This window comes from Alexandromys fortis, unplaced genomic scaffold, assembly GCF_014885135.2.
Source record: "Alexandromys fortis isolate MF-2015 unplaced genomic scaffold, M_Fortis_MF-2015_v1.1 scaffold_396, whole genome shotgun sequence".
Lineage (NCBI taxonomy): Eukaryota > Metazoa > Chordata > Mammalia > Rodentia > Cricetidae > Alexandromys > Alexandromys fortis.
In genome coordinates, this window is record NW_026068281.1 from 85331 (window position 1) to 101873 (window position 16543).

Genomic DNA, 16543 nt, shown 5'->3' on the forward strand with positions numbered 1-16543 from the left:
TAAGAATCTGTGTTTGGGGTGGTAAATGTGTTTGGGTGTTACATAGGAATTGTGCGTGCAAGTATATAAATGTCTGTGTCTGTGATTGAGTGAGCATGTATGTGTATGTATTTATGAGTATGTATATGTTTATGTACATTGGTGTGTGTATCTGTGTGTGTGTGTGTCTTGTGATTCTTTCTGTGTGGAGTTAGAGGAGAAACTCAGTTGTCTTTCCTCAGAGTTTTGTTTCTCATTTTTTGAGATATTCTAACTCTCTGTATCTTCAAGGCTAGATGGACAGGGAACTTCAAGGATCCACCTGTTCACCCTCTTCAATACTTGGATGATAACTATGCCACTAAACAAATTTTTATTAGTTGTGCAAGTCTAAGCACATCTAAGTATAAGCAAATCTAAGGCTGTCACATACACAAGGCAAAATCATCAGCACTAGAGCTATTTTATTAACCTGGTAATTTTTAGGCTTCATTGTTATTTTGAATATTATTTTCCTAAACAATATGTGAGAGTCAAGGTAATAAAGTTAAGTATTTCATTTGATAGTAGTGTGTGATCCCTCTGAAGCATATTTGATGCCAAAATGAATATTGAGTTTGTCTTGCCCTCATCAACCACAGGCAGTTTCTCATTGACTGAAGTATAATTTGAGCATGGCATTTTAATAAGTTCCAGAATCTTTGTATAAGATTGCCAGTTATGAAAAGAAACTGAACGTCAATTTTGTGCTTTAAAATATGGCTATCATAGCTTTGTGGGGCACAAAGAAATATGAATGTAAAAAGCAACTCATATTTGATCAAATTTCTTATGTGTTCTCACTGGCACAATCCTTTAGGAACTTGGGGAGTCCTTTCCTAAGCTTTCTCTCAGGTCTTATCTCAACAATGAAGACAATGCAACTGTCTACCCAAAACAATTATCAAAATCATAAGTTTTCAAGTGAAAAGATTTAAGTAGCAATTTCTAGTTGCAACTCTGTTAACAGTTTTCAGTTTAATCTAGGAAATCTCTAAACTCAATAAAATCTTTAATAAGTACTTACAGTGAGAATATACTTTCAGTTGTTGTAACAAATGTGGCCACATTGTGCATTCTTGTAAATAATCCTGTGTCTCTAGAATCAAGTGTTAGCCACTGAAACCTGAAAGAGTGAGTCCAGATATTGTAACCAGAAAAGGCCCAACTGTCTCTTAGTGTCAACGGGGATCCAGACAGTTGTCTCTCTTTCCCCTATCTTTTCCCTCTCTACACTGAATAAAGTTTGTAGTCCTTCTACCAGATTAACATATGGAGAATTCTTTCCACTTCTCCATAAATTTCAAGATGATTACAAGTTCTTGAATGCTCATATATTGGAGTGATTTTCTATGACTGTGAACAATTGTTTCTGTCCTCACAGATCTACAGTATTCTCCTGTCACTGTGGCAAGCCAAGTACTGAAGGTAGGTAAACCTGAGAATCTCCAAACCAAAGTGAGTTTTTAAATGTCCTTTGTAAAACCATGTTATTTGGAAAAATCCTTCCATTTTTTATTTCATTGTTGAACATTGTTAAGTTTTATACAACATCAATAAGAGAAGAAGTGTCTTCAGGTGTCAAGGCAGGCAGCAATATGCAAGGTGGTGAGAATAAAATTTTGTTTCAGATGACTTAGTCATCCTGGAAAATCTATGGGAAATCTGATGTAAGGTGGTTTATTTTCATTGTATTTAAACCCAATATGTTTTGGAAAAATTATTTCTGATGTACTATAATCCCTGGTGCACAAGGAAGCTAATAGGATTGAACCTAAACTCAGGATACATATCATTCTTCCAATAAGATGAGTTCCAGAGACATTATGCCTGTGTTAATTTAAGAGGCTAAAGAAGGATCTTGTCTGGTGTCAAACAGGTAGCATAGAAGTCATCTGAGCTATAAGATACCTCCTGGTTCTTGTGGATTCATGTGGGAGCCTATGGCTATACATACAATTAAGTGGCAATTAGAGAATTAAATACCTCTGATGTACTTGTGAGAGTTTAATAGGGTATAGTTCAACAGCTAATGTAGGGCACCAGGCCATTAATGACTTCCAGTTGGCAAATTTCTTGGTAGAAGAACAGGGTTTACACTTTTTCTATTAAAAAGACAGTCCTGCATACTTAGTATCACACGGCTTGCCTGGAGATCTGTAGGTGAAAGGGCCTTTGTGCACCCAACAGAGTAAGTATCACAAAGGTTCTGGATAGCATTCTAATGGGCATCATAATAAACTTACAATTTGCATCACAGATATATCCATGGATCTTTCATGATTATGTCATGATCTGTGCCTGCGATTAAATGACATTTGTTCTTTAGAGACTCCAACTTCATATCAATCAGATCTAAATAACCTTTCCAACAATTCTTATTACATTTTGTGAAGGATGGTAGTCTAACAACAACAATAAAAAACCTATGTAGAATACATAGATAAACTACTCATTGAGATTCACAAATAAAACTCAATAGAGACAATAAAGACAAAACTTTGTGGATTATGACAAACTCAGGAACCCAGAGGATTACTTGGAGATATGCTTAAAGTTCCAGGTCAGCATACATTGCAAAGTGAGACCCTTCCTAAAGTCCTCCACCAACAAAATAGAAATATAAAACTGCATTTTACCATTGTAACTCCAAAACTGTGTCATTGATAATAATGTTCTGCTGTATTCCTGAATGACGTAAAATTGTTGGAAGATGAGTTCCTTTCAGTGTTAACCTGTTAGAGACTGGATAATTGCTGACCTATGTTGTGATTTGCCTAATTAGGCTTACAATGTGAAAACACGTATTTTAAGTTTTTCTATTTTATTTATTTCACTGGGTTTTGTGAATTCCTTGATCTTTCATTTACACTGCTGCAGAGAATAGCAGCATGTCAGTATCAGCTAAGGTTGTGTATTCGTAAAGGAAGTGGGGGGAAATCTAAAATGAGATATTAACTTTTATGAATAGATTGTAAACTTTGAAGGCAAAGCCATAGATTGAAATGTAAATTTATATTATTTCCAGTAATACAGAGACTTCCAAAATATTGGCTACAGTGTGATCACAGTTTCCATTCTGTAAGATGACTACTTAACCCAATGGTTACAAGTAGTTGTTTTCTACTTTATATTTCTGCTATGACATCATCGTGATCCAAGCACTATATCCAACAAAAGCACTGTCATTCTTACCCTGTTTATTCCTTACTGAGGATGTGCACTTGAATACTTCAGCAGTCTTACGAAGAGTTATTATTATTTACAAATTAAACTTTATTTGAGTCAGTGATTTGGTATATTATACATATTGGCTTTGCAATCAGAAGCTCAAACAATTCTGGCACATCCATATTATAGCTATAGAAATTTCAGTTAATTGTTTTGCTTAACCAAGTGATTTTTGCAATAATTCATACAAAAAGATGCTAAATGACAGAATGAATCTCAAGTATTTGGCAATTGGAATAGTGTTCTTACTTCAGAGTACCATCGGATTTCTGGGAAATTTTTCTCTTCTTTCCTACTACCTCATCCATTACTGTACTGATCAGAAGTTAAAGACCAAGGATTTGATTTTCACACATCTGTTCACAGCGAACTCCTTGGTCATTGTTTCCAGTGGTATGTTAGTAACAATACAGGCTTTTGGAATGAAATGGCTTGTCAGTGATTTTGGCTGCCATCTTCTTTTGTATATTCAAAGACTTGGCAGAAACATGTCCGTTGGTACCATCTGTTTTTTGAGTGTCTTTCAGGCTGTCACCATCAGTCCAAGTGACTCCTGTTGGAAGGATCTGAAAGTCAAAGCTCCAAAGTTCATAGGACCCTCCATTTCCCTCTGCTGGGTCATATATATGGTCATAAATTTGATTTTCCCTGTGTATTTGTATATTAAAAGGGACAGCAAAAATCAGACACTCAAAAGAGATTCAAAATATTGCTCCACTGTAGGTTATAATGAAGTCATAGGCTGGTTGTTTACAGCTTTCTGTGTATTACCTGAAATTTTGCTTTCTATGATTATTGCCTGGTCTGGTGGATCCATGGTTGTCATTCTGTACAGGCACAAGCAAAGGGTTCAATATATCCATAGCTCTCATGTTTCCATCAGGGTATCCCCTGAGTCTAGAGCCACTAAAAGCATCCTGATCCTAGTGTTCACCTTTCTAGGTTTCTATGCCCTCTCCTCTATCTTACGGGGTTGGATTGCTCTTGAATATAATAGTGGATGGTGGCTAATGAACATCACAACCGTGATTTCTATGTGCTTCCCCACACTTGGCCCTTTTATTATGAATCATAACTCTGTCATTATACATAAATTCCTTTTTTTCTGCATGAAAAATTGAAATAACATGTAATTATATAAGTACTAAGATTTGATAATATTTTTGTATATTATCTAATAATTTGTTCATTAATTTTCTTCAAAATTCAACATATAAATTAATGTAGAATCCATTTGTCATCCTAAGGTAAGCTGTAATCTGTGGTTGAACTTCATTTGTTTATTTTTGAACCATTAGGTGGAACATACTGGCCTGTACCAGATATACTGTGCTCCATATATAGAAATTATAAGCACTGCTTATAATTATATATATATATGGAAAATTGAGAGAGTCAATCACTCAACATGTATTTCCAGGAAGTGAATGATGGAGAAGTATATGCATTAGAAACCTTTGTCAGAAGCAAACAGTGATATATAGTGGTACAAACTGATATAAATAATAAATTTACTTGACTCAATTATGCTTGTTATTACTTATACATAGATGCTCCTCTCTACTTATTCATTGAATTTGTGTAAGCAACATCTTTGAAAGAGACTGTATGTATCAATCTCTAGAGTTAAAGACAAAATAGTTTTTGTCCTTAAAGAAAAAAGTTCAATCCCTTCCTAAGTCAAAGATTATGACAGGTTTTCTAGACATTATCTTTATAAGACTGTTTTCCTCAGGGACTCCTATGGAAGCTATCATCAACTGCATGTAACACATTTATCCACTTCACACCATTGGGATGGGAAATGGTGGGGGAAAGGAAAAGTCCTCAGCAGAGTGTTTTTGCTATGAGTTTTTACACAAATGTTCAACACCTGTGCTTCTTTTTAAAGAATCTTATGCTTCCAGTCAAAGTATGTTAAATGTTTACAGAATAATATTCAATGTTCAACAAGTATGAAAATTGCATTGTGATTATAAATAAAATGGTTCAATAATCTAGGTGTCTTTTAGATATTAGGACTCAATTTTTCTCAGTTAAACTCTGTATGTCTTTAGAGGGAGTCTCTTTTTGAGAGAATCAGTTCATTTAAACCACAGTGCAGAAATTTTCAATTATTCATACAGTTGTGACACCAACAAGAGAAAGGTTTGGTTCTTGAAATAAAAACCTTTTATACTATAATATCCCAAGGTTATGAAGATGCGATGATAAAAGAAAGATATTTATTCAATGTTGAATATATAGCATGTATACAACTGCTTTATGTGTAGAATACATGTTTCAAAAATAGAATCTCTTCTCAGTGATTAGAAAATATCTATTCAAAACAAGAAGGCAAAGGTTAATAGTGGTCATTCTGATCACAAAGGGATGAAATTTGTGATTGTTTTACAGTGAGGATTAATTTAGTAGACTTTTTTTCCCCAGAGGAACATATAAAAGAAAAAAAACAATAGATGAGTGAAGTCAAGAATACAGTAGAACTGTTTTTTATAAACACAAATGATATTTACTATTTGTTGTGATCCAGCTGCCCTCACTCCCCCTGACTGACAGTGGAACTTCCTTGTGGTCTGCAACTGACAAGGATGTTTGTGTTCTTTCTGGCCCATGGATCTCCACAGAAGGAGTAGAGGTATAAAAGGTTGCTGGGCAAAATAAAGGCTGCTGTTCTTCCACCTGAAAAGAAGCCTCCATGTCTCAATCCTAGCACCCCCCACCAGTCTTGGCTATCCAGGCTATGCTGGCTGCAGCAAGTGGAGGTTACACCGAGATCTGGAAAGTGGGGGTGCATGAAAAGGGTCGCTAGAACCCGCTGGCTAAATCAAAGAGCTTATTGGGGAAGGTAAAGTGTTTTTATTTTTAATTTCCAGAGATAATTCTGAGGGACATCCTCCGAAAGATAAGCAAGTATAAAGAGGCGGGAGGGTAAATTGAAAGGCATTAAAAAGTAACTGAAACTCTTAAAGCAACAAGGCACAGAAGTAACAAGGAAGACAGCTAAAGATTTTGTACAGAAGGGGGTTTAAATGTTCCAGACTGGGAACAAGCCAAGTCAGATTAAAAGGAGTATGTGTGTCTTCATCCCCAGAGATGCTCTGAGGGATGCCCTCTGGCAGATTGGCCAGTAGGGAAGCAAAAAAGAGGAGGCAGGAAGGTGAATTGAGGGCCTCAAAAGATACAATATGTAGAGATATGTATTGAGTTGATTGTGTTGTCTTCTGTGTTCTGGACTGGAGAAAGACATTTGATTCTGGGAACTGCTAAGAAAGGTATTTTGACTTTAAAATGCAGGCCTAAGGATTTGATGCTTTGGAAAAGAGGTTCTGCTTTTGTCTCCACAGAGAATGAGAACCTGTGGATTCATTGCAAAATTATGTGGTTTGAATCAACCCCGAGACCCCCTGAAATGTTGATGTAAAATACTCCCAAGAGTGCAGCACCCCAGCTCAGCAGGAAGTAGCCAGACAGGTTGATGATGCCCAAATTCCCTAAAAGATTGTTAAAGTAGGGCCCCTTCAATGGTTCCAGAGCAGCAGCAGAAAGCCTGCTTCCCTGAGTTCTGCTCCACTCCATGCAGCAGTTTGGATCCAGAGTGTGGCTGGGGCCAGAAGGCAGCTGGAGCAGAGCTTTGCCACCACAACTACTGCTGCCAGACTTGCTCTCTCACAGACTGTGCAGACGGCTGAACTGTCAACCAGCTTGCTGAAAAGAGTCAGCAATGCTTTGGACATATTCAGTTGGGCATACTGACCTTGAACCAACAAGTAGCTCTGGTTCAGGAGCAAGTGGACTATCTTTGGACTTTTGAACAATTAATCATGTTATAGGAGTTACTCATGGCACTGTATTGCATGCTTCTGCTACTGTTATGGAACTCAACCGTCATACGAGAGGGGTTTGGAATACTGCTTTCATTAATTTTATCACCCAGTTAGTGCATGCTAGATGATTGCAGTACAGGACTGGCTTCTTGGCACTATCAGTCCTGGGGATGCTTGGTTTAGGGCTATGTGTCTGGGTAGCCACGGATGGGCAATACTTTGGGGGCAGAATGCTACATAAGACAGGGAATATTAGTGGGCTATTCCCCATGGCAGGCAAGGTATTATAAAATAAAATGGGGGAGTTGTTGTGATCCAGCTGCCCTCACTTCCCCCAACTGACAGTGGAACTTCCTTGTGGTCTGCAACTGACAAGGATGTTTGTGTTCTTTCTGGCCCGTGGGTCTCCACAGAAGGAGTAGAGGTATAAAAGGTTGCTGGGCAAAATAAAGGCTGCTGTTCTTCCACCTGAAAAGAAGCCTCTGTGTCTCGATCCCAGCAGCCCCCGCCAGTCTCGGCTATCCAGGCTGCACGGACTGCAGCAACTATTCATGCAAAGAACCTATAAGGCACCATATAAACTAGACACGTGAGTAATTAGCACAAGCAACTGGTAGCAAAACAGAAGGATGATAATGGCATATCATATTACTTGTTTTATAAGTATCAACTACATCTATAGTATTTCATGAAGAAGAATGTATAAATTGCAGCTGATGACATTTCCTATATAAGTGTGATGTGGCTTGAGTGATGTTCACTGACTTATGCTTCTAGGTTCCAGGTTAAGAACACCATTAGTGATCCAGATTTTTTTCCAGCTGAGCAGCCAATGGAAGCCACAGCTCTGAGAAGTCAGAAAGAGAAGGTGGCTCAGAGGAACAGGAAAAATCGGGCTTCGGATGATGTGAAGAGTCTAAACCATGTGTATAAGTTTTATTTTTTTATGTTGTTATATTTATTCATTTTCTACTTAGATAACAAAATATTGATAATTATTTTGTCTTGTTATTATATTTTACAACTCACATGTCTGCTAAATAAACAGGAAAATATGACAGAATTTAGTCGAGAACTTAGCTGGTTGGTCTTTTAACCCCTAAAGTCCATCAGGAAGTAGAAGAACAGGTATTATAAAAAATAATTTGTGTGATATTTGATAACTGTATTGAACCTCAGTTCTCCTTAAATATTCCTCAGTTTCCTTATCTTAATACTTTAAACAAAAACATTATCCCTAGATGATAGAAATCTTTCCTTACTTTATAAATAATACCAATCAAAATTTCCACTTCCCCCCCATCCTCCCATATCCCTCCCACTCACCCTCACACCCTTTCACTCCTAAGAGAGGGCAAGGAGATTTGCGTGCCTGGTTAATTGTAATTCAAAAGGCTACTGCCTAATACTCCCCACACCCAGGCAGCTCTCCAGGAATGAATGCTCTTCTAGGGCTAGTAGTTAATAATAGGTTAGAGTTTTTCTGGTAGGCCAATCTAAAACAGGCTTAGTCTAGTTGCTGAGCTCTCCTGAGGCAGAGTCAACAGGACTGAGCAAAGAACTCTAGCTCCCACTGAGCACCCTAATTAATAAATAAAAATGGTGGATATGTAGAAAGTTAAGGCCTACCAGACCAAAAGAAGCCAAACTGGAGTCTACCTGGAGATGTCAAAGGCCCTGTCTGTGCCTAGCCAATAAGAAGCAACCAAGCTCAGTCCAGTGCTCCAGTGTGGGTCTCTGTCTCTATCTCCATCCATCACCAGATGAAGGTTCTATGGTGATATGAAAGATATTCGTCAGTATTGCTATAGGATAGGGCCATTTCAGGTTCCCTATCTTCAGCTTCCCAAGGGACTAACTGGGGACATCGCCTTGGGCTCCTGGGAGCCACTTTAGGTTCAAGTCTCTTGCCAACACTAAGGTGGCTCTTTTAACTAAGACATGTGCTTCCCTGCTCCCCTATCCAACCTTCCTTTATCCCAATCTTCCTGTTTCCCCAAGTTCCCCCAATCCTCCCCTTCTCACTTTTCTCTCCCTGCCTCCCCTTATCCCCAACCCACCCCACCCCCAAGATCCCAATTTTCTCCCCGGCAATTTTATCTACTTCCCTTAGCCAAGAGGATAACTATATGTTTTTTCTTGGGTTCACCTTCTTATTTAGCTCCCAAGGTCCCAATGAGGAGCAGAAGGAGGGAGAACACGAGCAAGGATGTCAGGACCACGGGGGGTGCACCCACCCACTGAGACAGTGGGGCTGATCTATTGGGAGCTCACCAAGGCCAGCTGGACTGTGACTGAAAAAGCATGGGATAAAACCAGACTCTCTGATCATAGCGAACAATGAGGACTGATGAGAAGCCAAGGTCAATGGCAAGGGGTTTTGATCCTACTTCATGTTCCGGCTTGGTGGGAGCCTAGCCAGGTTGGATGTTCACCTTCCTAGACATGGACGGAGGGGGGAGGACCTTGGACTTTCCACAGGGCAGGGAACCATGACTGCTCTTCGGATTGGAGAGGGAGGGGGAGAGGAGTGGGAGGAGGGGGAGAAAAGTGGGGGAGGGGGAGAAGAGTGGAGGGAGGGGGAGAAAAGGGGGAGGGAGAGGGAAATGGGAGGCTGGGAGGAGGCGGAAACTTTTTTTTCTTATTCTCAATTAAAAAAAAAGAAAAGAAGCAACCAAGCAGTGATTCCTGTGCACCTAACAACAGGTGCTTTCAAAGGTCCTGATCATGCCTAGTCAATGAGAAATGAGCATGAGATGTCAACTGTCAATGAATCATAATGCATAAGTGCTAGGAGGTTTTTGTGTAAGTCCCCCCCCCGTTTTTAATAAACAAGTCTGCTCTAAGCTTTCTACCTGACTCTAAGTATCTGTGTTCATTGATGTTATGCCTTTTCACCCCTTCCCCCAAGGAAGACATTAGGACCCAATAATATGTCTTCATATCCAGTGTTAGCTAAAGTGAGGATGAATGTTTTATCACATTCTAACTAAAGCAAAAGATTTTATGCTTCTTGTTTCATCAGCTTCTTCCCATAGCTGACTATACCAACTAGTCTTTTATTGTAATAAGCCATACCCTGAAATCAATCGCTTTCTTTGTTCCCAACCTATTCCAATGAATTGGTGACTTTCAGTTATATCTGGGAAGCAATGTCTTACAGATATATCAGAAGTGATTTTATTTCAAACTTTGCTCTTGGCCTAAAATCCCCTAAGGTGGGTTGTTAGTGGACAGAATCCAAATGTTAAATCAAGAAATTTCAGTTTCTTCATTAATTAATGAACAATGAATAATCTTGCTTTATTTATTAAATATAATTGTAGAATTCACTGATATCGATTCAGTGCTTTTAGATTGAGAAGTTAGCATTAGTTTATGTAATACTTAGTAAATATGTGACTTCATTTTTAGAAATGCTACATATGTAAACTCTTCTAAGAGAGGGCTCTGCTCAGAATTCCTGTTATTTCTTGAGCAAGAAATATATATATCTTCTATCCTAATTCTATATCAGCATTTCTAATTATTTTGCATTAGGTTTTTCAAAGACAAATAATTCCTACTTCAGATTATGGCATGCCTTTTATTTTACTGAAATTTCATTAGGTATTCTAGAATTAATGAATAACTACATTTGTCTTCATGGTAATTTAAATGTCCCAAGTAGGTTTCAGAGACTTAACAGCTTAATTGTTGGGTAAAATAACTTTTGTAGGCTGGAGTCTTTTGAACCACTCAGACTTCTGTACTTATATCTCATGTGACAGACATTGATGTTTTGTACAACTTCTACATAAAATGTTTTGCCTTTGGGAAAAGTTAAACGGTAAGTACCTTGTCAAGCCTGATATTTCCTTGGAGACTCTCACAACTCTTACAAATCATAATTGTTCTTGGTAATTATCTAAACAAAAGTTTCAGAAAACTTTTTACCTTCTAATGCCAGTGGAGAATTGACCACTGAAAGTGAAACCAAAATTGAAATTCAGAAGGAAACTGAAGTCACAGAACCACAGAATCTTGTCCCGGGTCCTACCCTCCCTCCCAGTGCTACCTGTGGTACAGTAACATTTTGGAGATGAACCTACTATCCTTCAGAGTAGGGGAACAGATGAGTGTCTTTTATTATAGGAAGTGATGTTTACAGTAAGATTAAATAAATGAAATGACAGTAAAGGAATAAACCTGGTGTTATGTTTTATTAACTTTGGTCGTTTGAAAGAGTCATAAATATTTCTCCTAAGCTTTCACATTTCCCATAGAAATAATGAGGATATGTCACAGTATTACTTTGAAGATCTTGCTTTTAAATGCATCTACTTATCACAGTTATGGTAAATCTCCCTAAAATTACACCTTCTGAGAAAATGCAGTCTATTGGATGCATTGTTGACAGTAAGAGAGCAGCTTTCTTACACAGGTACCAATATCAAGTTCTCTCTTGTATTCAGCAGTGAGTTATGTCTATGCCATACTATCTCAATACAAATTAGTTTTCATGTTGTATATATAAAAGTAAAAGGGCAATGATTCATTTCATAGTTACAACTGTGCTTCTTTTCCTGGAATCAAAACCAAAAAAATATTTGATTCAGATTGAATGTGTATTGGGACACTTTCCTATATCTGTGAACAATATATTTTTACAGTATGAGATCCATTTATGATACAATGATATTTTATAAGGAAAAGTTGTATGTAGGTTGAGTTTTTGGAATTCTGCCTGGCATAGTATTTCTAAGTTCAGACCTAGGATAAATCTCTTTGGGTACAGACTGGTAATCATTTTTTTAAGTCTTCTTATTGCCCGCAATAGCCATCTATCATTTATCAACTTTCTCGAAGGTCTTTTTCTCACAGTGAACAGAAAACCCTTGTCCACATCAAACAATTATGCAAATCAGAGTAGGTACTTGAGCATTATTATAGCAGGATTGTAATATAGATGAACACATTCAGAACAACATGATGTGCATAGAATCAACTGCTCTATGAGAGTAGAAAAAAAGATCAATAAATTATTCAAAGTAAACTTGGTATGATCCTGGATTGTCACATTTATTAGCAGGATTCAATTTAATCTTTTGCCATGAAGAAGCTTTAGATACCCATCAGAGTAAGTACCTTATTTTAGTTGATGTTTTAAATGTGTTCACAATGTGTGTTTCTGTACAGATCCTGTGGTTCAGAAGACACATGTTATTCACTGTCAGCTTTCAAACTTACTCCACATTTGTGAAGTATGAGTGCACACATCTCAGTGTACAGACATAATTTGTGTGTTTTCTCTTTCCATTGCATCATCTCTTCCTTGTTTAAACTGAAGGATTGTGGAAAATATTGCACTTAGTTTTCAGTGATAGAGTACATTTCATTTCTAAGACATCATTTTTAAAAGATGAATCCAGAGTCTTGTCAGCTATTTTTAAGAAGATTTAAAATATTTTTTTCTATCTCCCTAGATATGGCAAGTTGATCACATCCATATCACCATGCTTTGAGTGTGATTCGCTGTCAGTTAATGCAGAATTGCAGGTGAGTGGCACTTTGAAGTATTTTGAGAAGAGAAAACTTTTAACTTTTCTGAATGATCATGCATCTGTTGGTGAGCATCATTTTTTACAGTGCATATGGTTCTAAAGTGATCCACAAAACACATAAATGAATCTAGTTATCAAGGTCAATTTTCTAAAGAACCTCGTAAGGGCTCTTACTATGTATCTTTAGTAAATTCACAGTTCTTCAACCTTGGACTCATGATATGTCTTTAGAATGACCAGCAAGAAATCAAATACATTCAATGAACCTTATCAACAACTCAATTCTTTTCTATGATATATTAGTAAAAAAAATTGTGTTCAAACTGAAGTCAGAAAATCAAAAGAGCCTGCCACTGGCTCTTACCGCTAACTTTGTCCAAAATGGTAATTCTGCCTCCAGGAATGTCAGAATGAGACTGTGTTTGAGAGCTGTCTCCTCCTGTTTTATATTCTTCTCCAGGATTAAAGAAGTATACCACTATCACCAGGTTTCTATGGCAAACTAATGTGGCTACTGGGATCAAAGTTGTGTGTCACCACTGCCTGGAGAGTAAGGTTGACCAGTGAAGCTGTTTTACTCTCTGAACTTTAGGTAAGCTTTATTTATTAAAATACAAATGAAATATTCCTACAAGTATCTGTGTTACTTGTCATCTACAAAAAATGAGTCTTATGAAAACTGAGAGATTAATTAATGGGTATAATAATAACAACTAAGTGTCAGTTTAATACAATGTCCTTTTATCTGAGTGATAGTGGTAGTTTCTTACAATAGGATTATGAACTGTTTTTAGGCGACAGTGGATATAAAGTGGAATTGAGTTAAAACACTTGTAATACATAGGTGTAGGTAAACAATAGAATAAAAGGAAGACATGAATACAATATAATGAAGCTTTTGAAAATGTTTGTAAATTTGACTTCCTCAATCCGATGTAAATAACTACCTGTAGCCCAAGCTGTCTAAAATTTCCTTTTGGGTACTCCTCACTCTCGCAGACACCCTGGGTTGTCGTGTATCAGTCTCCATGGTTATTATTTTTATCCTAACTGTTCATCCTTTGCCATCTCCTTGACTGATATAGTCTGAATGTTATTTTCTCCCAAAAGAAAAACATCTTGAATTTTGAAGTGGCAGTATTTTAGAATATAATTGAAACATTAGAAAGTTGAACCTAACTAAAAGATAAGGCTGTGAGTCATTACAGGTTAGGCTCTTGGTTCCCAACTCTTTTCAGATCTTTGGAAATCTTGCAGTGATATTTAAAAGTTTTTCTTCTTTGCAATGTCATATTTTTCATGATGTCAAGCATATACTTCACATTGTGACTTTGTGTAACTATTAAGTAATTTTCAGGCTGTCATTGTTCTTTTCACTGACATTTCTAGAAATCTGGTTGATGGCGTAAGTAAGTTCCAAAGACTCATCTTCTCTACATAATACCAGCTCTGACTTTCCTACCCCTAATAAAGACAACAAAGAGGCAGTATTGTCTACTGAATGAGGGTGACATCATTGGTGATGGAGGAATTCAGGAAAAAGCTGTCTTGACTAATCTAAAAAGAACAAGAGATATAGTGTTCCATACCCAGATGAGGGAATGGCAAGCCTGTACTTAGGTTGTAAATCTGATTCATAATCCTTGTATAAATATACTTAGTCTTTTTCAACTATGGGTTTTTGCTTAAAACCTATGCAGGTGTTATTCCTACTTTAAGACCTGATTGAATATAGATATTAGAAAGATAAGAGCAGAAGGGCTTTGTACCTTTGGAATAACTGCAGTTAAATTGATTACGAGTTTGTGAATATCACTGAGTTTGGAACACTGGTGTGCTGGAGCAGTTTTGAGATAAGCGAGGTTTTCTGTAGTGAGTGTTCATGTCTTAATAAGCAACTTGGTTTGCAGTGTTTTGTGCCTTTAGATGAAGCTTCCTTTGGATGTCTATTATCTTAGGGTTTTATTGCTCTGTAGAGACACCATGACCAAGGAAACCATTAAAGAAAAGACATTTAATTGGGTTGGCTCACTTACAGTTTCAAAGATTAATGCCATTATAATCATCATAGGGGAAGCATGTCTGCCTACAGGCAAACAATAGCTTAGAGTCCTGCATCTTACAGACAACATGAAGTCAACTCACTGATTGGTCAGTATTCTAAACAGAGAAAACCTCAAAGCCTGCCCACATACTTTCTCCATAACTCCATACTCACTAGAACAAAGCCACACCTGCTAATAGGGTACCTTGCTATGTGATTATTGGGGCTGATTACATACTAACTATGGCATTTATGAAATATGCAGAGCAGCCAAGATAGAATATATCATTCCACCTGATGACAAAGTAGCAATACCTTGGTCAAAACATATTAAGCAAGTTCTCCTAAAGGCAGCCTGTCACAAGGAAAGACTGCAAAAATGTCAATTAAAATATCAAAAGGCCTATGTTCCATTGTTCAGCTATTGTTAGGTGCATATTACACCAACTAAACTTACCCTGAAGCCTCCTAAAATTTATCAAAGAAAGATGAGTTTCTTCACCACAAAACATTATGTATTATTTACAAATATTTGATCCTGTGATATGCAATTTATATATAATCACATCAGGGTTTTTGTATCCTTTTTCCATAGAGAGCAGGGACTGGACAGGTTAAAACCCTGGCTCTAAGAATGAAGGGGCCAAAAATGGGAAAAAACAGAGTTAAGATTGTTGTGATGTTTACCAACAATGTATTTCTACCATAGGCTAGAACAATGCAAACATATAAGATTGCAGAGAAGGTATAAAATGTCAGAAATGTGGACACTAGGGCCAAGATGCTGTGGGTGGCTCTCAACTCAATGGATCTTCTGTGGGAAACATGAGTGTTGTGGATGTATTGGACTCGCTGCTTGTGCCTGTACAGATTGACAATCATAGAACTGCTGGACCAGGTGATGAGGACAGAAATTAGAAGTTCTGGAAACACAAAGAAAGCTATATATAAGGAGACTGTGGTTTTGTCATGACCGACAACAGAATAGTGTTCAAAATTTGTCTCTGTTGTTATGTTTTTCTTATTAAGTTTTACAGATATGTACACAGGAAAAATGGCATTTACCATGATGTAAAAGATCCAACACATAGAAATGAAGAAGCCAGTGTTACTTGGAGACTTGACTTTAAGTTTTTTCCAGCAGGATCTCTCATGGCTAATCATGATGGCCTGGAAGACGCTCAAGAGGCAAGTGGTGGCAATGGACATGCTCCTGAAAACTCTAAGAATATACAGAAATAGTTGATAGCTCCAACCATTGAAAAATTGTTTCAAATCAAATAGTGCCAGAGTGTTGGGCAATCCTTTAAAAAGCAGAATCAAGGAATTGACCATAAACATGTGCAGGAGAATCAAATCCATCGGCTTTAACTTTCTTTTATTTTGGTGAAACACTAGATTGTCAAAAAGAAGAGAAAAGTTTCCCAGTGTTCCCACTGTAGTCTGTAATAAGAATATTATTCCTATTGCCAAGTTCCTAGAGTCCATTTTTCAGTGAGCTCCTATTACTTCAAATTACTCTGACAATCATCGTTTAGAGTAAAGTGATAAACTTTTTGTACATAGGGCAGTGAGGTACACTAAGACAAAGAGGTCACATTAGCTCAATAGTAGAAATGCAGTATGGACAACAAGCAAGGCCCTTCCAAACTCCACCTCAAAGTTATCTTTTCATAAATAAGGAATTTTAGTGTAACTGCTGGCTTCTTCAGATTCATATAATTACATAGAGGTTTCTCATTTAATTTTTTTAAGAAAGCAACACTTTATATATATTGCAAAGTTATCTTGGGAGAAGCAATGGCTAGTGAGTTACAAATGGGAATGAAACTGAATTCAACATGTCTACCCATACTGGAGGAAAAAACTTCTGTTGTCAT

At 37.3% G+C, this 16543-nt stretch overlaps 2 protein-coding genes across 2 annotated transcripts; one reads left to right on the forward strand and one right to left on the reverse strand.

Moving 5' to 3' along the window:
• The first annotated feature begins 3458 nt into the window (after window positions 1–3458).
• Window positions 3459–4370, forward strand: LOC126494760 (vomeronasal type-1 receptor 4-like). The gene has a single exon (XM_050132174.1). The coding sequence runs from the start codon at window positions 3459–3461 to the stop codon at window positions 4368–4370; it is 912 nt and encodes a 303-aa protein (XP_049988131.1).
• A 9743-nt stretch (window positions 4371–14113) lies between these two features.
• On the reverse strand, window positions 14114–16151 carry LOC126494761 (vomeronasal type-1 receptor 4-like). The gene is made up of 2 exons (XM_050132175.1): window positions 15351–16151; window positions 14114–14176 (listed from the first exon to the last, which is right to left on the reverse strand). Exons 1-2 carry the CDS (start codon window positions 16149–16151, stop codon window positions 14114–14116), a joined length of 864 nt encoding a protein of 287 aa, XP_049988132.1.
• Window positions 16152–16543: the final 392 nt, after the last annotated feature.